This window comes from Nerophis ophidion, linkage group LG19 (genome assembly GCF_033978795.1).
Source record: "Nerophis ophidion isolate RoL-2023_Sa linkage group LG19, RoL_Noph_v1.0, whole genome shotgun sequence".
Classification (NCBI taxonomy): domain Eukaryota; kingdom Metazoa; phylum Chordata; class Actinopteri; order Syngnathiformes; family Syngnathidae; genus Nerophis; species Nerophis ophidion.
In genome coordinates this window covers 39,502,013-39,528,645 of record NC_084629.1, presented here as the reverse complement: position 1 = coordinate 39,528,645, position 26,633 = coordinate 39,502,013, and the positions used below count along the sequence as shown (strand labels likewise).

At 46.1% G+C, this 26,633-nt stretch overlaps 1 protein-coding gene across 1 annotated transcript in view; it reads left to right on the top strand.

Annotated features, from left to right (window-relative positions):
* The window catches only part of LOC133538371 (titin-like), a 263,574-nt gene that overhangs the window by 201,675 nt on the left and 35,266 nt on the right, over positions 1 to 26,633 (top strand). Inside the window, exons 188-204 of the mRNA XM_061879957.1 lie at positions 58 to 345; positions 430 to 712; positions 798 to 1,105; positions 1,172 to 1,276; positions 1,368 to 1,565; positions 1,636 to 1,932; positions 2,016 to 2,603; positions 2,698 to 3,000; positions 3,085 to 20,394; positions 20,476 to 20,772; positions 23,611 to 24,198; positions 24,289 to 24,591; positions 24,677 to 24,973; positions 25,058 to 25,345; positions 25,458 to 25,763; positions 25,908 to 26,210; positions 26,308 to 26,613. Coding sequence (XP_061735941.1) covers positions 58 to 345; positions 430 to 712; positions 798 to 1,105; positions 1,172 to 1,276; positions 1,368 to 1,565; positions 1,636 to 1,932; positions 2,016 to 2,603; positions 2,698 to 3,000; positions 3,085 to 20,394; positions 20,476 to 20,772; positions 23,611 to 24,198; positions 24,289 to 24,591; positions 24,677 to 24,973; positions 25,058 to 25,345; positions 25,458 to 25,763; positions 25,908 to 26,210; positions 26,308 to 26,613 — 22,368 coding nt within the window. The remainder of the gene's footprint in view (positions 1 to 57; positions 346 to 429; positions 713 to 797; positions 1,106 to 1,171; positions 1,277 to 1,367; positions 1,566 to 1,635; positions 1,933 to 2,015; positions 2,604 to 2,697; positions 3,001 to 3,084; positions 20,395 to 20,475; positions 20,773 to 23,610; positions 24,199 to 24,288; positions 24,592 to 24,676; positions 24,974 to 25,057; positions 25,346 to 25,457; positions 25,764 to 25,907; positions 26,211 to 26,307; positions 26,614 to 26,633) is intronic.

Sequence of the window (26,633 nt, the reverse complement as noted above, 5' to 3'; positions counted from 1 at the left end):
TTATAGTCGTTAATTTCACTGCCTTTTAATCTCACCATGCCTGTTTGGTTCATACAGAGGAACCTGGTCCTGTGATAGACTTTAAGGCCTTGCTTGTTACCAAGGACTCATGTACTCTCGGCTGGAAGAAACCGTTAACTGATGGCGGCAGCCGCATTATTTGCTACGTGCTTGAGGTCCTCAATGGTGACAACAATTACAAGGAGTTAATGAGGTCCAAGAACATGCAGTACAGCACTAAAGATCTGGTGGAGGGCAGAGAGTACAAATACATCGTCAAAGCTGTAAACGAGACTGGAGAGAGTGCTGCCAAGGAACTGACCGTAGTTGCCAAGGATCAGCTCAGTAAGTAGACTCATTCAAACAACAGATTGCTCACAGCAGCTATCAAGGCGACTTTTTCACGTTTTGCACCATTCCCTTTCACAGTTCATCCAACCTGTGACTTGAGGGGGCTGCCAGACATGTGTTACGTTGCCAAGGAGGGTAGCACAGTGCGTCTGAAGATTCCAATCATTGGCAAACCAACCCCCAAAGTGTCCTGGAAGAAAGGAGAGGAGGAAGACTTGACAGACTCTGGACGTGTTTGTGCAGAGTCCTCTGCGGTTAACACCACCCTCCTGATCAGGGACTGCCAGAGGAGTGACGCCTCCAAGTACACCGTCACCCTCAGGAACAGTGCTGGAAGCAAAGAATCCACCATATTCATCAGGTTTGATTGGGCTATACAATCATTAGACTACATTACTTGTAGATGTATCATTAAAAGATACTGACAACCAGTTTTTTTTTTGCAGGGTGGTGGGTAAGCCTAGCATACCAAGTGGTTCTATAAAGTTCAGTGACGTAACTGCCGATGGTGCCACGCTAAAATGGGGAGTACCGAAAGATGACGGCGGCTCGGAGATCACAAACTACATCCTTGAAAAGAGAGACTCCATCACCAACATGTGGGTGACGGTCTCTTCCAGTGTAGACACAAACACCATGAGGGTAACCGGTCTCCACGAGGGCACAGAATATATTTTTAGAGTCAGTGCTGAGAACAAGTACGGCATCGGAGAGGGACTCAAGTCGGAGCCTATCATCGCCAAGCATCCATTCAGTAAGTGTCTGCCACTCTAGAAGATTTTTGACACAACATCATACTCATGTCGGTGTATTTCTCCAGATGTTCCTGATGCTCCTCCTCCACCTCAGATAATTAGCATGTGCCATGACTCGGCTAACCTGGTCTGGTTGGACCCCAGGAAGACGGGAGGGTCTCCCATCACAGGTAGAATAATACAGTGTGAGATAATTACAGGCAAATGTTAATAGGCATCACATTAACGAAGCTCTCTCCTCCGTTCCAAAACAATGCTCAGGGTATCACGTTGAGTTCAAGGAGAGAAATAGTATGTTGTGGAGGAGATCAAGTCCATCTGCCTTGAGAATGAAGGAACACAAGGTGACAGGGCTGACTGAAGGTCTTGAGTACGAGTTCAGGGTCATGGCTGTTAACCTGGCTGGCATTGGCAGACCAAGTTCTCCCACAGATCCACATGTTGCACTCAATCCCATCGGTAAGGGTGAGACATGAAATGTAAGATTGGGACCTTTTGTGTTCACTGCATGGATGCTGTGTGTTCTCAGATGCTCCTGGCAAACCGGACGTTATTAGCATCACCAGAAGCACCGTGACCCTCCAGTGGACTGAGCCACAGTTTGACGGTGGCCACAGGCTGACCGGCTACATAATTGAGAGACGTGACCTTCCGTCGAAAATCTGGATAAAGGCCAACAGTGTAAATGTTGTGGACCCGGCGTACACTGTCACTGATCTCCAGGAAGGCTGCAAATATGAGTTCAGAATAAGAGCAAAGAATGCAGCCGGTGCCCTTAGCCCGCCGTCCGACCAGACGGACACAATTATCTGCAGAGATGAATACGGTGAGTTGGTTTAATTTTCTGATTTTATTAATAATCAATTCAAAGTGAAATAGCTTATGGTTTTTTTTATATGTATCCTAAAGCTTCACCAACTATTATCATCGACGCTCAAGTGAAGGAGGGTCTGACTGTCCGAGCTGGGGAAACCATTTTTATCACTGCCACGAGTATTCTTGGCAAACCTGCCCCGACCTCTGGCTGGTCTAAAGGAGGAAAATACTTGAAGCCTTCAGACATTGTTAACATCGAGTCCACTACAAGCTCATCCACTATATCAATAAAATACGCCAGCAGAAAAGACACTGGGGATTATGTCATAACTGCCATCAACCCCTTTGGTGTAAAGGAGGAAACCGTTAAGGTGAAAGTTCTGGATGTTCCCGGAGCTCCTGGTCCCATTGAATGCAGCGGGGTCTCGTCCGAGAAGGTCACCCTGACTTGGGCTGCCCCTGCGGAGGATGGAGGCTCTCCTATCAAGTACTACACTCTTGAAAAGAGGGAGACCAGTCGCCTTCTCTGGACAATTCTGGAAGAGAAGGTTGTAGACTGTCACTATGTGGCCAACAAACTCATAGAGGGCAACGAGTACATCTTTCGAGTCTCTGCCGTGAACCAGTACGGCACTGGTGAGCCGGCTCACTCTGAGTCTGCCAGGATGGTTGATAGATTTGGTATGTATCAACTCAGTCTCCTATGATCCTAAATTCTATATTGAGACCATTGTGTTTAGTTATAGTGTATCTACATTTTATTTGTTTCCTTTAGTACCTCCTGGCCCACCATCGAAACCAGAAGTTGAAAAAGTTGATGGGCACTCAGCTACTGTGACGTGGAGAAGACCAACTGAAGATGGTGGAAGTGATATCATTGGTTACTGTGTTGAGAAGAAGGAGAAAAGGGCCATGAGATGGACCAGAGCCTCAAAGAAACCTATTGTTGAGCTTAGCTATGAGGTGACTGGACTAACTGAAGGCTTAGAGTATGAGTTCCGTGTTCTTGCTGAGAACAGAGCTGGCTTTGGAGAGCCAAGTGAACCATCTATGCCAGTCAGGACAATAGTTGCTGCTTGTGAGTAAAAAATACTTAAATCAAAAGAAAACTATATTCACAATATTGTGCATCCCTTGGAATTATTTTATGCTTGTTTTCCAGATGTTCCAGGGCCTCCAGTAAACCCAAGGGTTACAGACACAACCAAAACCACTGCCACCCTTAATTGGGGAAAACCCCTTGATAATGGTGGCCTTGAAGTCACTGGTTATGTAATCGAGCACAGAAAAGAAGGAACAGAGGAATGGATTAAGGACACGCCATCATCTCCACTGAGAATTACAGAGTTTGTCGTTTCTGAGCTAGAAAATGCAACCAAATACCATTTCAGAATTAGCGCAGTCAATGGTAAGGGCGCAGGAGAACCCGCTGAAACTCAGGAATTGGTTGAGATAGTAGAGCGTGAAGCTGCACCTGATTTTGAGTTGGATATTGAGCTGAGGAAAACTCTAGTTGTCAGAGCTGGGTGTTCCATTCGTCTTTTCGTGCCAATCAAGGGACGTCCCACACCTGCAATAACCTGGACAAAAGACAGCAGCTCTGTGCCACGGGCTGTCATAGACAGTACTGAGTCATTTACCATGCTAATCATTCCTGAAAGCTCAAGGATGGATGCGGGTAAATATGAGCTTGCCCTTGAAAACACAGCCGGAAAGAAGACTGCAAACATTAATGTGAAGGTTCTGGATTCACCTGGACCACCACTTAACTTAAAACCAGTAACTATAGATAAAGAATCAATCACCCTTCAGTGGGAGATGCCTCTCATTGATGGTGGAGCCAAGGTCACAAATTATATCATTGAGAAAAGAGAATCAACACGCAAGGCTTTTGCCACTGTTGTCACAAACTGTCCCGCAACTTCAGTCAAGATTATTAACCTGGGAGAAGGCTGTGAATACTACTTCAGAGTGTCGGCTGAGAATGAGTTTGGTATTGGTGAAGCAGTTGAAACTTCTGATCCAATTCGTGCATCTCAGGCACCAACTCCTCCAGAAAGCATAATTCCAACTGATATTACTAAGAACTCTGTGAGCCTGGCTTGGACCAAACCCAAACATGATGGTGGAAGTAGACTTACAGGGTATGTCCTTGAAGCCCAGAAAAGAGGAACTGGTCAGTGGGCCCATGTAACAACTACAAAGACCATGGATTTCACTGTTAATAATCTCAATGAGAATGAAGAATACAATTTCCGTGTAATGGCCGTCAACCAATCTGGAAGAAGTGGTCCACGTGAGAGCATGCCCATTGTTATCAAGGATTCTACATCTCGGCCAGAGTTTGATTTGCGTGGTGTATGTCAGTCAACAGTTATTGCCAAGGCTGGGGATGACATCAAGGTAGAAATTCCTGTAATGGGGCGTCCCCGACCGGTGGTCTCCTGGCAGAAGGATGGGACTGCCTTAAAGATCACACAGAGAACTAATGTGGAGTCGACTCCTGCGACTGTTATCCTCACAATCAATGAATGCACCAGAGCAGACAGTGGTGTTTACACCATGACAGGAAAGAACATTGTTGGTTCTGTGAGCAACAGCATAATTGTCAGAGTGCACGATGTTCCTGGGCCACCAAAAGGACCAATTAAGATTACAGAAATCTCTCCTAACTACTGTATCTTTGCATGGGACACTCCTGAGAATGACGGCGGTGTCCCTATAAACAATTATGTGATTGAGATCAGAGACACCACCTCCCAGACTTGGACGGAGATATCCTCCACTGCCATCCGCACAATGTTTAAAGCCACACGTCTAACAACTGGGTCGGAATACCAGTTCAGAGTCAAGGCTAAAAACCGGTATGGTGTAGGACCTCCCATTACTTCAGAGGCAGTAGTGGCTGCCTATCCATTTAAAGTCCCGGGACCACCTGGTACACCCCACGTTGTGGCATTCACTAAGAACTCCATAACGATTGGCTGGAATGAACCTGTGTCTGACGGTGGAAGTGAAGTCATTGGGTACCATGTAGAGAGAAAAGAAAGAAGCAGCATCATGTGGCAAAATATCAGCAAGGGTCTTGTGAAAGGAAACATACTGAAATCTACAGGGCTTGAAGATGGAGTCGCCTACGAGTTCCGCGTTATGGCAGAAAACATGGCAGGTGTTGGCAAACCCAGCAAAGCGTCCGAAGCAATACTAGCCTTGGACCCTGTGGATCCCCCAGGTCAACCTGTGTCGACGTTTGTAAATAATAATGCCATCACTATTCAGTGGAAAAAACCAGAGTATGATGGTGGATTCAAGATCACAGGCTACACAGTGGAGAAGAAAGAACTTCCGACTGGTCGCTGGACTAAAGCCAACTTTACAAACATAACTGAGACAACTTTCACCGTCAGTGGATTGACTCAAGATGTATCTTATGAGTTCCGTGTCATAGCTAGAAATTCAGCGGGAGCAGAAAGCGTGCCCTCGGAACCCTCAGAACCTATTACATGTAAAGACAACATAATTGAGCCACGCATCATGGTGGATGCCATCTTCAAGGATGTTGTTCTGCTGAAAGCAGGGGAGTCCTTCAAGCTTGATGCTGATGTTTCTGGCCAACCAAACCCAACTATGGTTTGGACCAAGGATGGAAAAGAGGTTGACAACACATTGAAACTGGAAGTTAAGTTCTCTGAACTCACGACTACACTGATTAATAAAGACGCTGTCAGATCAGATGGGGGGGAATTTGTCTTAACTGCCACTAATGTTGCTGGCTTTGCCAAACACATTTTTAGGGTAAAAGTACTGGACAGACCTGGACCAGTAGGACCTATTATAGTGTCAAATGTCACAGCTGACAATTGTTCACTGACATGGGCTCCACCTCTCGATGATGGCGGTGGTAAGATTGAAGGCTACGTCATCGAAAAACGGGAATCGGGCAGGCTTATTTGGACCAATGTGGCTTCAGACCTGCAGGTTACAGACTATAATGTGACCAAGCTTCTCAAAGGAAACGAATACATCTTCAGAGTTATGGCAGTGAACAAATATGGGAATGGGGAGCCTCGTGATACGGAACCCATTATTGCAGACAATCCATACATGGTTCCAGATGCGCCAGGAAATCCCGAAGTCACAGCTGTCACCAAAGATGCCATGATTGTTATGTGGCAGACACCAAAGAGCGATGGTGGGACACCTATCACAAACTACAACATTGAAAAGAAAGACAGGATAGGCCACCGCTGGGTCAAATGCAATAAGAGGAAGGTCAAGGATCTGCAATTTAAGGCAACAGGCCTTGTTGTTGGACATGAATATGAATTCAGAATCACTGCAGAGAATGCTGCTGGTCTCAGTGCGCCAAGTATCTCCAGTCCATTTTACAAGGCCAGTGATCCTTTGTACAAGCCCGGGCCTCCATGCAACCCCAGAGTCCTAGACACTAGCAGGTCTTCCATTACTGTTGCCTGGAACAAGCCAGCCTATGATGGTGGCTCTGACATCACCGGTTACATTGTTGAGACCTGCATTCCATCTGACAAGGAAGAGGAATGGACAATAGTGACCCCCAAAGAAGGACTACATGCCACCTCATTCACCATTATCAATCTAACAGAGAGCCAGGAGTACAAGATCAACATTTCTGCTGTTAACAGTGAAGGAATTGGGGAGGCGGTTTCTGTGCCTGGCAATCCCAAGGCTGAGGATAGACTCCTCCCTCCTGAAGTGGATTTGGATGCAGAGCTCTGCAAACTTGTCAGCCTTCGAGCTTGCTGCACACTTAGGCTGTTTGTTCCCATCAGAGGCCGACCCACTCCTCAGGCTAAATGGACCAAAGAGGACGGTGAACCCATTGAGAGGGCCACTATTGACACCACAACATCTTACACATCCCTTGTCATTGAAAATGTCAACAGATTTGACACTGGAAAGTACAACCTCACGGTAGAAAACAGCTCTGGCTCTAAGACGGTCACAGTCCAAGTTAGGGTACTGGATACACCTAGTAATCCACTGAATTTAAAGGTTACAAGTATAACACTTGACTCTGTCACCTTGACTTGGGAACCACCGGCAAATGATGGCGGAGTTAAGATTAAAAACTATATTGTTGAAAAGCGTGAGTCCACAAGAAAAGCCTACGCAACAGTCAGTGCTTCATGCCATCACAACACATTCACCGTCAAGCCGCTCCTTGAAGGATGCAATTATTATTTCAGAGTTTTGGCAGAGAATGAATATGGAATCGGCCTGCCCATTGAAACCAATGAATCCGTTAAAGTGTCTGAGAAACCACAACCTCCAGGGAAAATCAGTCTTAAGGATGTTACTAAAAATAGTGTCACACTCTCATGGGAAAAGCCGGAGCATGATGGCGGAAGCAGGGTCGGCTGTTATGTTGTAGAAATCCAACCCAAAGGTGTTGAAAAATGGACACAGTCAATGATTGTGAAAGAAACAGAAGCTACCATTGGTGGCCTTAACGCAGGGGAAGAATATATGTTCCGTGTCTCGGCAAGAAACGAGAAGGGAACAAGTGACCCTCGTCAAATTGGTGTGCCTGTCATTGTAAAAGATCTTGTCATTTCACCAGTTGTCAAAATGTTGTTCAACACATTCAGCGTGTTGGCGGGTGAAGACTTGACTGTTGAGGTTCCATATGTTGCCCGTCCCAAAGCAGCGGTCTCCTGGTTTAAAGACCAACAGCCACTCAAGAGAACAACCAGGGTAAACTTTAGTGCAACAGAAACACTGTTGAAACTCTGCATAAAAGAGGCATCTAAAGATGATTTTGGAAACTATCATGTTACCATTAGTAATACAGCAGGAGAGGCAACCGCAGATTTCAGCATTGTTGTACTGGACAAACCTGGTCAGCCAGGTGGTCCGGTTAAGGTAGATGAGGTCACTTCTGAGAGTGTGACCATTTCCTGGAGCCCACCGGAGTACGATGGTGGATGTACAATCAAACACTACATTGTGGAGAAGAGAGACACGACTACAACCAATTGGACGATTGTGTCTCCAAACCTTGCAAGGACCAAAGTCAAAGCAGGAAGACTGAAAACTGGCTCAGAATACCAGTTTAGAATAACAGCAGAAAACAGATATGGGAAAGGTCCAGCTCTTCTGTCTGAATGTATTGTGGCTCAATATCCATACAAACTCCCAGGACCACCGGGAACTCCCTCCATCGCATCATGCACAAAGGATACTATGGTAGTTACATGGAACGAACCTGTAAATGATGGGGGTACTTCAGTTCTAGGCTACCATCTTGAGTGCAAAGAAAGAACCAGCATCCTTTGGGTGAAATTAAACAAGTCTCCTATTACAGACCAAACTTTTAAGACCACAGGCCTGGAACCAGGAATGGAATATGAGTTTAGAGTCTATGCTGAGAATATTGTGGGCATTGGCAAAGTCAGCAAAGTGTCAGAAGGTCATGTTGCTAGAGATCCATGTGATCCTCCAGGTATCCCTGAGGCAACCAAAATTACAAAAGATTCAGTAACCATCATTTGGACAAAGCCTGAGTATGATGGTGGGGCGAAAATCACAGGCTATGTAGTGGAAAAGAAGGAGCTTCCCGAAGGCCGTTGGGTAAAGGCTAATTTCACCAATGTCATCGAGACGGAATATGACGCGACTGGACTAGTGCAGGAAAATCAGTATGAGTTCCGTGTTATTGCCAGAAACGCTGCTGGTGTTTTCAGCTTGCCCTCATACAGCACTGGCCCAATTACTGCCAGGGATGAGATTGAGCCACCTCGCATCAGCATCGACCCAGGGTACACGCAGACCCTTTTGGTAAATGCGGGAGACAATTTTAAGATTGATGCGGATGTCCACGGCAAACCATTGCCCTCTATCCACTGGATGAAAGGTGAGCAAGAAATGGGCAACACGATTCATAGAGAGATAAAAAACACCCCAACCCATGCCTGTGTGACTATAAAGGAAGCTAAACTCTCGGACGGAGGCGTATATAATCTGCTGTTAAAAAATCCAGGGGGCGAAAAGGCTGTCCAAGTGAATGTTGTCATTTTGGATAAACCCGGCGAACCACAAGGACCTCTTACTATAACAGGGATAACCAAAGACCAGTGCTGTCTTGCATGGAGAGCACCACTTCAAGATGGAGGTAGCAAGATATCTCACTATTTTGTGGAGAGGAGAGAAACAAGTAAATTAGTCTGGACTGTTGTGGATCCAAAAGTTCAGGACACCTGCCTCAAGGTTGAGAAGCTCCTGGAAGGCAATGAGTACATCTTCAGGGTCCGTGCCGTAAATGAGTTCGGTACTGGTTCGCAACTTCAGTCTGCAGCAGTGATGATCAAAGATCCCTATATAACCCCTGGATCACCCAAAAACCTAGAGATTTCAAATGTTAAAAGGGATTCAATGGTGCTCACATGGGAGGCTCCTACTGAAGATGGAGGCAGTCCTATCACATCGTATATTGTTGAACGACATGACAAAGAAGGTGTCAGGTGGATTCGATGCAACAGGCAGGCAGTGCAGGACTTGACTTTCAAGGTCACTGGACTCTTGGAAAGCCATAATTATGAATTCCGCATTGCAGCGGAGAATGCCGTGGGTGTTGGTGAACCTTGTTCTCCAACAGTTTACTACAAAGCTCTCGACCCTGTCTTCAGGCCTGGTCCGCCACAGAATCCCAGAATCACAGACACGACCAAAACTTCAATATTCCTGTCATGGAGCAAGCCCCTTTGTGATGGTGGTTCTGAGATTCAGGGATACAGCGTTGAGTGTTGCACAACCACTGAGCAAGTTGCACCTGGTGAGGCACATACTGAAACCGCAGCAACAGAGCTGCCTGCTACAGCTGCACCTTCTGAGAACTGGATCATGTGCACACCACCGACAGGTGTCAAGAAGACCAAGTTTGAGGTTGTCAACCTGAAAGAAAATCAAGCTTATAAGTTAAGAGTGTGTGCCATCAACAAGGTCGGGGTTGGTGATAGTGCCAATATTCCTGGAGCCGTGGTTGCCCAGGATAGAGCAGAAGAAGCCGACCTTGACATTGACCCAGAACTGAGAAAGATCATGTTGATAAAGGCTGGTCTATCCCTTAGACTGTTTATTCCAATTAGGGGAAGACCAGTTCCAAGCATCAAGTGGGACAAAGACGATGGTCCACTTAATGAGAAAGCTCAAGTTGAAGTTACTAGCAGTTACACCGCTCTTGTGATTGACAACATGAGCAGAGCAGATAGTGGAAAATACACCGTCACTGCAGAAAACTCTAGTGGAATTAAATCTGCGTTTGTTGTCGTCCGTGTTCTCGATACACCAAGTGCACCCATGAATTTGACAGTCAAAGAAATTACGAACCAGTCAGTGACACTTGCTTGGGAAGCCCCCCTGTTAGACGGTGGTTCCAAAATCAAAAACTATGTAGTGGAAAAGAGAGAGAGTACACGCAAAACATACGCAGCCGTGGTAACAAACTGCCACAGTCTTTCATGGAAGATTGAGCCACTCCAAGAGGGTTGCAGTTATTACTTTAGAGTCCTTGCTGAGAACGCACATGGTGTTGGTGTGCCTGCAATAACTCTTGACCCACTTAAGGTCTCAGAGGTGCCGCAGGCTCCCAAAAACCTGATTGTTACAGATCAAACAAATACAAGCATTGCTCTGGCCTGGGATAAACCAGAATACGATGGTGGCAGCAGAGTGATCCAGTACTTGCTTGAAGTACAGCTTAAGGGCCAAGAGAAGTGGTCTGCTGTTAACTCATACAAGACAATGGAGACGACTGTTAAAAATTTAAACCCTGGGGAGGAATATTTGTTCAGAGTTACAGCAATTAATGACAAGGGGAAAAGTGACCCCAAAGTCCTTTCTGGCCACGTCATGACCAAAAACTTAGTTTTTGAGCCGGATGTGCGACCTGCTTTCAGCAGCTACAGTGTCCATGTAGGTAAGGATCTAAACATTGAAGTTCCACTTTTTGGACGCCCTAAACCAACAATAACGTGGACCAAGGACGGCGCACCTCTGAAAGTCACTAGCAGAGTAAACATTCACAACACCCTGACTCATACAAGTCTGAGCATTAAGGAGGCCGCGGGTGATGATGGTGGCATGTATAGCATAAATGCAGCTAATTCCGCTGGAATGAAAGAAGCCACAATTGAAATAATAGTACTTGACAAGCCTGGACCCCCATCTGGCCCTGTGAAATTTGAAAACATCACAACACAGAGTGTGACTATTTCATGGGACCCACCCAAGCACAATGGGGGTTGCCAGATTTCCAACTACATTGTGCAGAAAAGAGATACAACAACACCAACATGGGAAAATGTCAGTATTAATTGTGCCAGAACAAGAATCAAAGTGCCCAGACTAAAGACTGGAGTAGAGTACCTATTTAGGATTATAGCCCAAAACCGGTACGGGAAGAGTCATGGCCTGGATTCGTCTGCGGTGGTTGCGCAGTACCCATATAAAGAACCTGGCCCACCAGGAACACCATTCATCTCTTCACTCTCCAGAGATCACCAGATTGTCGAGTGGCATGAGCCCGTTTCGGATGGAGGTAGTCCCATTCTTGGCTACCACATTGAAAGAAAAGAGAGGAATAGTATTTTGTGGGTGAAAATAAGCAAGGCCCTCATTCATGAGACAAAGTACAAGAGCTACCCATTAGAGGAGGCTGTTGAGTATGAATACCGAGTGTATGCTGAAAATATTGTAGGTATTGGAAGGTGCAGTAAGGTCTCAGAGGGCTGTGTAGCCCGTGACCCATGTGATCCTCCCGGTCAGCCAGAAGCTGTCCATGTGACCAAAGATACCATCGTTGTTCAGTGGACGAAACCGGAGTATGATGGTGGCAGTAGTATAACCGGCTACATTGTGGAAAAGCGTGATTTGCCAGAAGGCCGATGGGGAAGGGCTAACTTCACAAATGTTATTGAGACCCGGTTCACTGCAACTGGGCTAACGGAAAATCTCCAGTACGACTTTAGAGTCATAGCCAAAAATGCTGTTGGGACCATCAGCAAACCATCATACAATAGTGGCCCAATTACTGCGAGTGACAGGGTCGAAGCCCCCCAATTCTCTATTGATCCTGCGTTCACAAAGACCATTGTGATAAATGCTGGAGAAACTTTGAAATTGGATGCAGATGTTCGTGGAAAGCCGCTGCCAGCAATGCAGTGGTTCAAGGATGAAATTCCACTAGAAAATACTCTGAGGCTGAATATCAAAAATACAGAAAATCATGCAATGATCATCATTAAGGACTCTGCCAGGACTGAAAGTGGAACATACTTCCTACAGCTGAAAAACGAGGCAGGCAGTGAAACTGTGCCCTTCAAAGTGGTCGTCCTAGACCGGCCGAGCCCTTGTGGGGGACCCCTTCATGTAACTGGGGTAGCTGAGGATAGATGCTCATTGGTGTGGAATCCTCCTTTGCATGATGGAGGAAATCCTGTCACGCATTATATAATTGAAAGAAAAGAAACTAGCCGCCTAGCTTGGACTGTTGTTTCTGCTCATTGCAGCACCACAAGCTACAAAGTCACCAACTTGTTGGAAGGAAATCAATATATTTTCCGCGTCATGGCGGTCAACAATTATGGCAGAAGCGAACCACTGGTGTCGGATGGAGTAATAATGAAGTCTGCCTTTGTTCGTCCTGGTCCACCTCACGTTGACGACATATCGAGCATTACTCGTGATAGCATGACTGTCACTTGGTCTGCCCCAGAGACTGATGGTGGCTGTAAAATTTCAAATTACGTTGTTGAAAAGAGAGATAAAGCAGGAATTAAATGGACCAGATGCAATAGACAGAAAGTCACAGATTTGTCCTTCAGAGTAACCAGCCTCACCCCTGGCCATGAGTATGAGTTCAGAGTGGCCGCTGAGAATGTTGTTGGATTGGGAGAGCCGAGTCTACCAAGCTCTTACTACAAGGCCTGTGATCCTAAGTATAAACCCGGATCCCCAACGTATGTGCACGCCATTGATTCCACCCAAAGCTCAATTACAGTGTCATGGGGCAAGCCTTTGTCTGACGGGGGCAGCGCAATTCAGGGATACATTGTTGAAATCTGTAAGGCTGAGGAGGAAGAATGGACTATGGTTACTCCCCCTACAGGCTTGCGTGTTAACAAATATGAAATCCTGAATCTGACAGAGGGTCAGGATTATAAGATCCAGGTGTGTGCCCTGAACAAACTTGGAGTTGGTGAGCCAGCTATCCTCGCAGGAACAGCAAAACCAGAAGAAAAGCTTGAGCCACCACAAATCTACTTGGATTCTGAGCTTAGAAAGGGCATTTGTGTCAAGGCTGGTGGATCTGTGAGGATCCACGTTCCATTCAAGGGCAGACCAACACCTGAGATAAAGTGGCTTAAAGATGAGGCAGACCTCTCAGAAAAGGCAGTGGTTGAGAAGACTCCCACCTTCACACAGCTGTCCATTGACTCCTGTGACAGAGGCGACTCGGGAAAGTACTCCCTGAGCCTGACCAACACCAGTGGGATTGCATCTGAGTTTGTTACCGTGAAAGTCCTCGATACACCGGGAGCTCCACAGAACCTTGTAGTCAAAGAAATCAAAACTAATTCAGCCACTCTTGTTTGGGACGCACCACTGATTGATGGTGGTTCTAAAATTAAAAACTATGTTATTGACAAGCGTGAATCAACGAGGAAGGCTTATGCAAATGTCTCAACCAAGTGCACGAAGACCACATTCAAGGTTGACAACCTGATTGAGGGTGCTCTGTACTACTTCAGAGTCATGGCTGAGAATGATTACGGTATTGGCCAGGCAATTGAAACAAAGACAGCTTCAAAGGCTTCCGAGGTACCCCTTCCAGTTGGAAACGTTTCTCTTGTGGATGTCACCAAAGTCAGCGTGTCACTTGCCTGGGAGAAACCTGAGCATGATGGAGGCAGCAGGATTGGTGGCTACCTTATAGAAATGCAGCCAAAGGGTACAGAGAAGTGGGGAGTTGCCACAAATACAAAGACATGCCAGGGCACTGTCACAGGCTTAACGAGTGGGGCAGAATATCTATTCCGTATCATTGCGTATAATGAAAAGGGAAAGAGTGAGCCAAAAGCCCTTGCTGCACCAGTTGTTGCCAGTGACATGACCTTGGAGCCAAGCATTAAGACACAGTTTAATACTTATAATGTCTTGGCTGGAAAAGATCTGACCTTGACGTTCCCTGTACTTGGCAGGCCCAAACCGAGAGTCACTTGGACAAAGGATGGTCAGTCCTTGAAGGTGACTTCTAGGGTCAACGTGGTAAATACTACTACAACGACTGCGATTAGGATAACCGAAGCATGCAAGGAGGACTTTGGAACGTACACAATTACAGCAACAAATACTGCTGGCACGTGTGCGGATAATGTGGCTATCATTATTCTTGACAAGCCTGGTCCACCAAGTGGCCCACTTAAAATTTGTGAGGTTAGTAACACATATGTCCACTTCTCATGGGAACCTCCAGAGTACACAGGTGGATGCCAGGTGAAGCATTATATAGTAGAAAAGCGAGAGACCACAAGCAATACATGGCAGTCAGTCGCAACACAACTTGCTCGGACAGTTTTCAAAGTGACTAAGTTGAAGACTGGTGTAGAATACCAGTTCAGGGTCATTGCTGAAAACAGATATGGAAAAGGTGTTCCTCTAGATTCTAAGGCTATTGTTGTCCAGTACCCATACAAACCACCAGGCCCTCCTGGAACACCATACGTCAAATCTGGAACAAAGGAGATGATGATCATCGAATGGAACGAGCCAGTCAATGACGGTGGAAGTGCTGTTATCGGTTACCATCTCGAGAGCAAAGAGAGAAGCAGTATCTTATGGACCAAACTTAACAAGACTATGATCACCGATACTCAGTTCAAGATCTGTAATCTTGAAGAAGGAATTGGATATGAGTTCAGAGTGCATGCTGAAAATATTGTTGGCGTTGGCAGATGCAGTAAAGTCTCAGAATCGTTTGTTGCTCGGGATCCATGTGACCCCCCTGGTGCTCCAGATGCTGTAAAAATTTCGAAAGACCACATCAAGATTAGTTGGACCAAACCTCAATATGATGGTGGCAGTAAAATAAATGGCTATATTGTTGAGAGAAAAGACCCATCATCCCCTGATGGGCGATGGGTTAGAGCAAACTTTACTAATGTAATAGAGACTGAATACGATGTCAGCGGTCTCACAGAAAATGACCAGTACGAATTTAGAGTTATTGCCAGAAATGCAGCGGGCGTCTTCAGCGAGCCCTCCGAAAGCTCTGGACCTATAACTGCCACTGATGAAATTGAGCCACCAAGGGCCTCTATGGACCCCAAGTACAAGGATGTCATTGTTGTGGCTGCAGGAGAAAATTTAATTCTTGATGCTGACATTCACGGAAAACCAGTTCCTGACATTGTCTGGCTAAAGGAAGGCAAAGAAATTGATAAATCTCTGCGCATTGAAGTGAAAAAGACTCACAAATGTGCCGCTTTGACTATTAAGGATGTAACCAAAATGGACACTGGGCACTATGAACTTGTCCTCAAAAATCTGGGTGGCAAAAAGACCTTTCCAATCACTGTCAAAGTCCTTGACAAACCGGGTAAACCAATGGAACCGTTCAAGGTAACAGAAATCATGGCTGACAGGTGTACCCTTTCCTGGTCGGAGCCAACTCTGGATGGCGGTGCTAATATTACTCACTACACTTTGGAGAAGAGAGAGACCAGCAGCTTATCATGGACAATGGCTGCAGCCAATATCCAAAATTTGTCCTACAAAGTAACAAACTTGCTTGCCGGAAATGAATACATTTTTAGAGTAAGGGCTGTTAACAAATATGGTGTTGGTGATTATCTTCTAAGTGAACCCATCATTGCACGCAATCCATACAAGCCCCCGAGCGCTCCTGGAACACCAGAAGCAAGTCACGTCACAAAAGTTTCCATGGTTCTGTCATGGACAGTCCCAGAACAGACTGGGGGAGCCGATATTGCTTGCTATCATCTTGAAAAACGTGACAAAGATAGTGTCAGGTGGACAAAGTGTAACAGAGAAAAACTGACAGACACTCATTTCAAAGTGACAGGACTGAAGACGGATCACTTTTATGAATTCCGAGTTGCAGCTGAGAACGAGGCTGGAATTGGAGACCTCAGTGAATCGTCCCTATTTTACAGAGCTTGTGACGCAACAATGCCACCAGGACCTCCCCAAAATCCCAAAGTGACAGACTACACCAAATCTTCTGTCTCTCTTTCCTGGCGTAAACCTGACTTTGATGGTGGTGCCTATATCAAAGGTTACATTGTTGAAATGCGAGAGTACACACCAGTTCCAGAAATGGCAGAAGAGATAGAAGTAGCCCCGGGAGTAGACCAACCCATTGAAAAGGCATGGAGCACGTGCACGCCCCCAGCTGGCATCCAAGCTACTAAACTTACTATCTCCGACTTAAAACAAGATGAAGAATATCAGTTCCGTGTTTGTGCCATCAACTCAGAAGGAGTGGGAGAGGCTGCTAATGTCCACGGGACTGTAGTTGCTCAAGACAGGGTTGAAGCACCGGAAATCGAGCTCGACGCTGACCTCAGAAAAGTGGTGTCTGTCCGCGCTGGTGGTACACTGCGTCTGTTTGTTACCATCAGAGGAAGGCCTGAACCTTCTGTAAAATGGGAAAAAGTTGACGGTGCTCTCACAGATCGTGCTGTGATTGACACAACCAGCTCATACACTATGCTTGTAATTGATAATGTCAACCGCTGGGACAGTGGCAAATACTCACTCACTCTGGAGAACAGCAGTGGTTCAAAGTCTGCTGTTGTGGCTGTTAGAATTCTGGATACACCAAGTGCCCCACAGAACCTCACTGTCCAGGAGCTCAAAAAGGACTCAGTAACACTTGTCTGGGATACACCACTCACCGATGGTGGGTCTAAAATCACAAACTACATTGTGGAGAAGAGAGAGTCTGTCCGGAAGGCCTACACTACTGTAACCAGCAACTGCACAGCCAACACACTCAAGATAGAAGAACTGCCAGAAGGTGGCATTTTCTACTTCAGAGTTTGCGCTGTAAACAAATATGGCCAAGGACAGATGGCTGAAACCAAAGAAATTAAAGTGTCTGAAGTACCCTTGCCACCGAGCAAATTGACTGTTACGGATGTGACTAAAACCAGCGTCTCACTTTCATGGGAGAAACCTTCTCATGACGGTGGTAGTAAAGTCATCTGCTACAATGTGGAATTCAAGCCCAAAGGTGGAGAAAAATGGGGTACAGCTTGCACAGTCAAGGTGCCAGAGGCAACTATTCCTAACCTGACTCCCAACGAAACGTATCTATTTAGGGTTGTCGCCATAAATGAGAAGGGAAAGAGCGATCCCAAGGATCTTGGCTTACCTGTGGTAGCAAAGGACATTGCAATAGAGCCATCAGTCAACTTACTGTTCACAACATACACCGTTAAGGCCAGTGAGGAACTGACTATTGAGGTACCGGTGAGAGGAAGACCTAAGCCTGTTGTCTCATGGAAAAAGGACGGTCTTCCTCTGAAGCAAACATCTTCGGTTACAATTCTAAACACAGCAACATCATCCAAGATTCTCATCAAAGAGGCTAGCAGAGAGCATGTTGGGAAGTATGAGCTCACTCTGGCCAACACTGCAGGGACAATAACATCACAACTTGGTGTAGTTGTCCTGGATAAACCAAGTCCACCTAAACTCATTAAGGTGGATGCTGTGACCTCTGATAGCATCACACTTTCCTGGTCTTCTCCAGATTATGATGGTGGCTGCTCTATAAGTAACTATATCGTTGAGAAGAGAGATACCAACTCACAAGAATGGCAAATGGTTGCAAGCAACGTAGCAAGAACATCTTACAAGGCCGGCCGTCTAACACATGGGGCAGAATACCAATTTCGCGTCTATGCAGTCAACCGTTATGGAAAGAGCACACATCTAGATTCCCCTGCAATTACTGCTCAGTACAACTTCAAACAACCTGGACCACCATCTACACCAATAGTAAAGGATGCTACCAAGTCTTATATGTTGGTAGCCTGGAATGAACCTGTCAATGATGGTGGAAGTCCGATTCTAGGCTATCATCTAGAGCAGAGAGAGCGCGATAGCATTCTCTGGACCAAGGTAAACAGAGGAATGATCAAGGACTCTGAATACAAAGTGAGTGGAATCGAAGCGGGTATGATGTATGAATATCGTGTCTATGCTGAAAATATTGCTGGAATCGGCAAATGCAGCAAGACCTCTGAAGCTGTGGCAGCCAGGGATCCATGTGATCCTCCAGGTACCCCCGTGGTGACCTGTATTGGCAGGTCATCTGTGTCTTTGTCTTGGACCAAACCTGAGTATGACGGCGGTGCTAAGATTTCTGGTTACATCATTGAATGTAAAGATCTTCCGGAAGGACGCTGGACGAGGTGCAACTTCACCAATGTGCCTGAGACTCACTATAGTGTGACAGGCCTTACAGAGGACAGCCAGTATGACTTCCGTGTCATCGCTAAGAATGCAGCAGGATTGTTCAGTGAACCATCTGACAATACTGGCCCAATTACCGTTAAGGATGATGTAGAACTGCCACGCATCATGACGGATGTCAAATTCCGAGAGACAGTGTTCGTGAAAGCGGGTGAAACCTTAAAGATTAATGCTGACTTCGTAGGCCATCCTGCACCCATCATTTCTTGGAGCAAAGATGGAAAAGAGATTGAGCTGAGAGCAAGAATCCAGATAGTCTCAACAGATACCAGCACACTGGTGAATGTGAAAGATTGCATTCGACGCGATTCTGGAAAATATGTACTCACTCTAAAGAATATTGCTGGGACAGTTAGCCTGCCAATAAACTGTGTGGTTTTGGATAAATCAGGGCCCCCTGCAGGACCATTGCAGCTTACAGGTCTCACAGCTGAGGAATGCACTCTGTCCTGGGGTCCACCTCAGGAGACTGGTGGTGCTGAGATCACACACTATGTTGTCGAGAAGCGTGAGACCAGCCGTTTGGCATGGACACTCGTAAAGGGCGACGTTACTAAGACTTACTTTAAAGTCACAGGACTGCTGAAGGGCAATGAATATGTCTTCCGGGTCTTGGCTGTTAACAAGCATGGGAATGGTGAAGTTTTGGAGAGTGATGCTGTAAAGATCACAGATCCATTCACCATTTCCACCGCTCCACTTAGTGTAGATGTCACTGATATTACTGGAGATTCAATGACCGTAACATGGTGCAAACCACTGAGTGATGGAGGAAGTCCCATCACTGGTTATGTGATTGAGCGGCGAGAAAAGACAGGCATGCGCTGGCTCCGTGTGAATAAAGATCCAGTTGTTGAATGTAACACAGTCGCAACAAAACTGCGTAAGAGTTGTGAGTACGAATTTAGAGTCTATGCCGAAAATGCGGCTGGACTGAGTCCTCCAAGTGAATTGTCTGCCTCATTTAGGGCAGTAGATCCTCTGTCTATTCCTTGTCCTCCAACCAAGCCAAAGATTGTCAATTCAACCAAGGACAGTGTCTCTATTGTCTGGAAACCACCTATGGATAACGGAGGTGCTCCTATCCTTGGATACAGTGTAGAATACAGAGACTACATTGAAAAACCGGAAGCAGAGCTGGATGATGGTAAAGAGGAATATGAAGATGAGGAGGAACCAGAGTCAGCTGAAGAACTACAAAGATGGGCTGAAGCTATCTCTCTTACCAAGAGTTTGGAGTTCACAATCACTGGACTAAAAACAGATTCCAAGTATGAGTTCTGTGTCAGAGCAATAAACAAAGTTGGATGCAGTGAGCGCAGCCGCTATTCCGATGCCGCCGTGGCAATGGAAAGAACTGCAGAGCCTTCCTTTGATGTGGACTTAGAGATGCGCAAAGTCCTTGTTGTTAAGCACAGCACAGCATTCACCCTCAATGTTCCGTTTAAAGGTAAACCTGTGCCATCAGTTGAATGGACCAAGGAGGGTACTGATTTAAAAGTTAGAGGAACAATCGATTCAAGCAGCTCCAATACTTCACTGACCGTTGAAAAAGCAACAAGAAATGACTCTGGAGAATATAGCGTCACAATTGAATCAACATTGGGAAAAGCTACATTACCCTTGGTCGTAAAAGTGCTCGACTCACCTGGACCCCCCATCAATGTCAATGTTACGTCAGTAACCAGGGACTCTGCAACCCTTACTTGGGAAGCCCCCGAAAATGACGGCGGCGAGGCAGTGAAAGCGTACCACGTTGAAAAGCGCGAAGCGAGTAAAAAGGCCTGGGTTTCCGTAACAACCACCTGCCATGCACTGACCTACAAAGTGGAAGACCTGCAGGAGGGGGCCATCTATTACTTCAGAGTTATTGGAGAAAATGAATATGGCTTGGGGGTACCCCAGGAGGCTAAGGCTGGCACAAAAATTACAGGTAACATTCAGGCTCTTCCTTTTTCATTTCCTTATTAACCTCACAAAAATAACTAATTCAAATGTCCACCTTGTCTTACAGAGGTACCAAGTCCCCCCACAAAACTAGGAGTAGCAAATGTTACAAAAGACACCGTAACAATTGTCTGGACACGACCTGAGTACGATGGAGGTAGCAGAGTCACTGGGTACCTAATTGATGCTCTGGAGAAGGGGCAGACAAAATGGGTGAAGTGTGCTACAGTGAAGGCCACGAACCACACTATTAAAGGCCTCAGGGAAGGCACAGAATATTTCTTCAGAGTGCGAGCCGAAAACCATGCTGGACTAAGTGAACCTAAAGAGATGATTGTTCCGGTTATCGTCAAGGAACTTCAAGGTAACCAGTCTTGCATAATCTGTATAATTTGGTGCGTAAAACAAGATATAAAATATAATAAATAAATCACACACCATTGTTAAATCCATCTCTAACTCGTTAGGTAGGTAGGTCTTTATTGTCATTGCAACAAGTACAACGAAACTTTGTTTTCAGCACAAACCTGTTCGAGATTAGACAAACAAACAGTGTACAGGGTTACAGAACAAGAACGCTGATGGGTCGCCATAAGGCGCCCCGTAAAAGATGGGAAAAAGGTCAACGCTGGGGAAGGATGAGTAAAAAAATACAATCCAGACTGGGCTCCTAAGGGGGTCCAGTTTGGAGTTAGAAAAAACCTCCATAGCAAAGCACATATACATATTACAACGTACATCTCGAGATATCTAGCAACAGAGGGAAGGTAGTTCAAGGTCATGGTGGTAGGCCGCAGCTCTCAGGCGCCGACCCCTACGGGATTGCATCGAGGGCGTTGGATTGGGGGACAGGAGGGTGTATGTGTGGCGTATATTTATGTGTGTGTGTGTGTATAAGCCTGTAGTGTGTCTCTGTTCCGCGGCCTTGATGTAATTGCCGTCGCTAGCCCAAAGTTCACAACAACAGGTGTGTGTCCATGAGAGACAAAAAAGCGAGTTTGTTGTGTTTTCCTGCAGTGATCTTCGGGAGAGTCTCGAAGCCAGGGAAACAATCCAAGTTAAAATGATTTGTATGCGAGTGAAAATAGAATTTGCTTTTCACTCTAAAATTGTCTATGACTGGTCCTCAAAAACTGCGGGGTAGACAGTCCGATGTAATCCACAGTTCTTCCCGCATCCTCCAATCATTTGTGGCAGCTTTGGGCTACTTTGAAGACTGCCAGCAACTTCCAATTCGTCGACAAACCAGAGCAACGCTTACTCCAATCAGCAGATGTCCTGTTGTCATAATTCCGAATAGGTAGATATCTTCACGTCGTCGACAGAAAAGGGTCGCCAGGCACGCGGCCCTCCTTCTTCTCCCAAGAGTCCGTCGTCTGGCGCCAACAACCGCTTCGTCACGACAACAGGTTCCCCCAAACCCAAGATCTTGTCAATTTTGTTGAGGCCAGTTAAATAGTTCCATTGTTTAGATTTGGAGAGCCGTGCAAAAAGAGGCAACAAGAAAGTTAAGACAAGACAAAACAAAGAAGCAAGCAGGAGAGGAAAGGGGAGCGTCCACTCTCGGTGAGTGCCAGAGAGAAAGATCAGTTAGATCATCCATCCATCCATCCATCATCTTCCGCTTATCCGAGGTCGGGTCGCGGGGGCAACAGCCTAAGCAGGGAAACCCAGACTTCCCTCTCCCCAGCCACTTCGTCTAGCTCTTCCTGTGGGATCCCGAGGCGTTCCCAGGCCAGCCGGGAGACATAGTCTTCCCAACGTGTCCTGGGTCTTCCCTGTGGCCTCCTACCGGTTGGACGTGCCCTAAACACCTCCCTAGGGAGGCGTTCGGGTGGCATCCTGACCAGATGCCCGAACCACCTCATCTGGCTCCTCTCGATGTGAAGGAGCAGCGGCTTTACTTTGAGTTCCTCCCGGATGGCAGAGCTTCTCACCCTATCTCTAAGGGAGAGCCCTGCCACACGCCGGAGGAAACTCATTTGGGCCGCTTGTACCCGTGATCTTATCCTTTCGGTCATGACCCAAAGCTCATGACCATAGGTGAGGATGGGAACGTAGATCGACCAGTAAATTGAGAGCTTTGCCTTCCGGCTCAGCTCCTTCTTCACCACAACGGATCGGTACAACGTCCGCATTACTGAAGACGCCGCACCGATCCGCCTGTCGATCTCACGATCCACTCTTCCCTCACTCGTGAACAAGACTCCTAGGTACTTGAACTCCTCCACATGGGGCAGGGTCTCCTCCCCAACCCGGAGATGGCATTCCACCCTTTTCCGGGCGAGAACCATGGACTCGGACTTGGAGGTGCTGATTCTCATTTCGGTCGCTTCACACTCGGCTGCGAACCGATCCAGCGAGAGCTGAAGATCCCGGTCAGATGAAGCCATCAGTTAGATCAGTGATCCTCAAAATGTGGTGGTACGTGGGCTCTCTCTTGTGGTACACCAAAATAATCATTTAAATGTTATTAGGTATTGTTCATTATATTTAAATAGTTTCTGTGGCCCAAAAATATTACATGTACTTGTTAATAATAATAATAATGGATTAGATTTATATAGCGCTTCACAGAGAAGTGGGAACCCATCATTCATTCACACCTGGTGATGGTAAGCTACTTTCATAGCTGCCCTGTGGTAGACTGACTGAAGCGTGGCTGCCAGTTTGCGCCTACGGCCCCTCCGACCACCACCTATCGTTCATCATTCATTCGGCACTGGGAGCAAGGGTGAAGTGTCATGCCCAAGGACACAACGGCAGCGATTAGGATGTCAAGAGGCGGGGAGCGAACCTGCAACCTTCAGGTTTCTGGCACGGTCGCTCTACGCACTACGCCATGCCGCCCCATGAAAACAAATAAAATAAATAATATATTTGCCTTGTTTTTAATGAATATTTAGGCCAACTACGCATCTGTATATTAATGTTGGTCATTATTGTGGTACTTGGAGAGCAAAGTGTTTTCCGGGGTGGTACTTGGTGGATAACGTTGGAGAACCACCGCTTTAGATTACTATTCGTATTGATAATATTAATTATTCACATTGATATCAATATTAATAATAGATATATTAATATTTTTATTGAACAACAAAGAAAGTTACAGTCTGCCTTGTCATGTTCAATATATTTTCTCCTTTGGAAATGGTTGAACATTTTATTAATTTACATTCCATTGCTTATTATAATTTTGCAGAGGCTCCGGAGTTTGATCTGAAGAACTACCCCAAGAATACGGTTTATGTGAGAGCTGGATCCAACCTTACCTTTGACATTCCACTTACCGGGAAGCCAATGCCAAAGGTGAACGTGTCCAAGAACAATGTGGTCATCAAGGGATCAAAGAGACTTTTGACAGAAGTTACACCAGACAGCCTAACTATCACCCTGAATGAAAGCATGTCAAGCGATGCTGGCAAATATGACATAACGGCCTCAAACCCCGGTGGTGCCACCAAGATCTTCATGAATTTCATTGTACTAGATAGACCTGAGCACCCTGTTGGACCTGTGGAGATTGGAGAAGTCGGAGAAACTACAGTGTGCTTAAAATGGGCTGCTCCAGAGTATGACGGCGGCAGTCCTGTTACCAACTACATTGTCCTCAAGCGGGAAACTAGCACACCGACCTGGTCAGAGGTGTCAAATAACATAGCAAGATGCCAAATCAAAGCAACTAAGCTGACCAAGGGGGAGGAGTATCAGTTCAGGATTAAGGCTCAGAATCGCTACGGTGTCAGCGACCACATTGACAGCAAGTCGGTTATGATCAAGCTTCCGTACAGTAAGTCAATACAAACATTGAACCCATGAAACTTTATAGATTGATCAAGTGTTAAAGACTAACACGCATAATGACGAATTTGTCTCTCAGCTTTCCCTGGACCTCCATCTACTCCGTGGATTAGTTTTGTATCTAAAGAGACCCTGACTGTCTGCTGGAACGAGCCAGTCAATGACGGTGGAAATCCTGTGATCGGATATCATCTTCAGATGAAGGAGAGAAGCAGTATCCTCTGGCAAAAGATCAATAAAACAGCAATACCAGGAAACCAGTGGAGGGTCACCAATGTCTGCCCTGGTCTTATCTACGAGTTCAAGGTAGCTGCCGAAAATGCTGCTGGTATCGGAAAGATGAGCAAGGTGTCTGAAGAGGTGCTAGCTATTGATGCTTGTGGTAAGTAAAAATCCATTTAAACGCTTACGGTACATTGATAAAGATGTCGGAATAATTTGGCACACCCCTGACTTTTCTACTGCAGATCCTCCAGCTAATGTTCGTGTCACAGAAGTAACCAAGAACTCAGTCAGCTTGTCCTGGCAAAGGCCACCCTATGATGGCGGTAGCAAAATTGCTGGCTACAGTGTGGAGAGAAGGGAGGCGGCCAGTGGCAGATGGGTGAAGGCTAACTTCACAAACATCCTTGAAATGGGCTTCACCGCTTCTGGTCTGACTCAGAATGAGTCTTACGAGTTCAGGGTGTATGCGAAGAATGCAGTTGGCTCTGTCAGCAATCCTTCTCTTATTGTTGGCCCAGTCACATGCATCGATGCTTGTGGTGAGGGCTCATTTGATTCTTGCTTTGATGAGGTTGGGTATGAAAGAAAGTAATGTATATAAAATGGTATGGTTTGTTGTGCAGGTACTCCAGCCATTGACCTTCCTCCAGAGTATTTGGACGTTGTTAAGTTCAAGGCTGGAACTTCAATTAAACTCAAAGTTGGAATTTTTGGCAAACCTCAGCCAAACATTGAGTGGCTCAAGAATGAAACGGAGATTGTAGCTTCTTCAACAATGCATGTGGAAAACACAACTGACTCGTCTGCCATCGTCATCAAGGATACAACTCGCTTCCACTCAGGCTCATATGATATTAAGATCAAGAACATTTTGGGTTCGGCATCTGCAACAATCAGAGTTGAAATTCTTGGTATATACCCATGCTTTATTTTCTCACATTTGAAAGTTTTTCTCTCATGCAGTACTGCACTGTCTCTCTTTCGTTCTTTATTTACCTGTTGTCTCTTCTTATGACTCCTTAGATAAACCCGGACCGCCTCCTGGCAGTATTATTTTTAACTATGTTGCAGCAGACAAAATCACCTTCAGCTGGGAACCTGTAAGTGCGGCTGACAATGGAGGTTCCAAAGTGACCCACTACATTGTCCAGAGGCGTGAGACCAGCAGGGTAGTCTGGTCGACCATTTCAGAGCAACATGAGCAGACCTTCATTGCTGTCGGAAAACTGGTTCAAGGAAATGAATATGTATTCCGCGTAATGGCTGTTAACAAGTACGGTTTTGGAGAGCCACTGGAGTCGGAAGCTGTCGTTGCAAAGAATGCCTTTGGTAAGCTTTAAACTGCGGGTTTGGAGGGCAGGTGTTGAAAGGTTACACGATCAAACAACACTAAAATGTCCTAATATCCCTAATCAAGACAACACAAATTGAATTCCTTCGCGTGACATATTTTTTTCATCTGTGTCTACATAGTAACTCCAGGGCAGCCACATACTCCTGAGGTGAACACCATCACCAAGACTACCATGGTCGTAGAATGGGACAAACCAGGTGTGGATGGGGGTAGCACGGTTAACGGCTACTACTTGGAGAGACGTGACAAGAAGAGTTTGCGCTGGATCCGAGTTTACAAAGACCCTATTGCTGACATTAAACAGACTGTCTACCATTTAACCGAGGGTAATGAATACCAGTATCGTGTCTGTGCCATTAACAAGGCTGGAGAAGGACCCTTCTCAGATGTATCCGACTACTACAAGGCTGCAGATCCAGTTGGTAAGTCGTTAAACTCACTGGTTCAAGAATTAGAGTAGAGATCCACATATACTATTTTTATTTCAATGACTTGAGAGACTTTATTTATGACTTACAGAAACACCAAATGAGCCTTGCAAGCTTAAGGTGATGGATTCCACAAAGACCTCTATAACTCTGGGGTGGTCTAAGCCGGAGTGGGATGGGGGCAGTGAAGTGACCAGCTACATGGTGGAGAAACTTACTGAGGGAGAACAAGACTGGGAAATGATTTCTTCAAAGGGAGAGGTCAAGATGTCCGAGTACACTGTACACGACCTAAAGCCAGATGTTAACTACTTCTTTAGAGTTTCTGCTGTCAACTGCGCAGGCCGTGGCGAGGCGCTGGAGATGACTGAGCCTGTACAGGCTAAGGATATCCTTGGTGAGTGAATTTGAAGATAT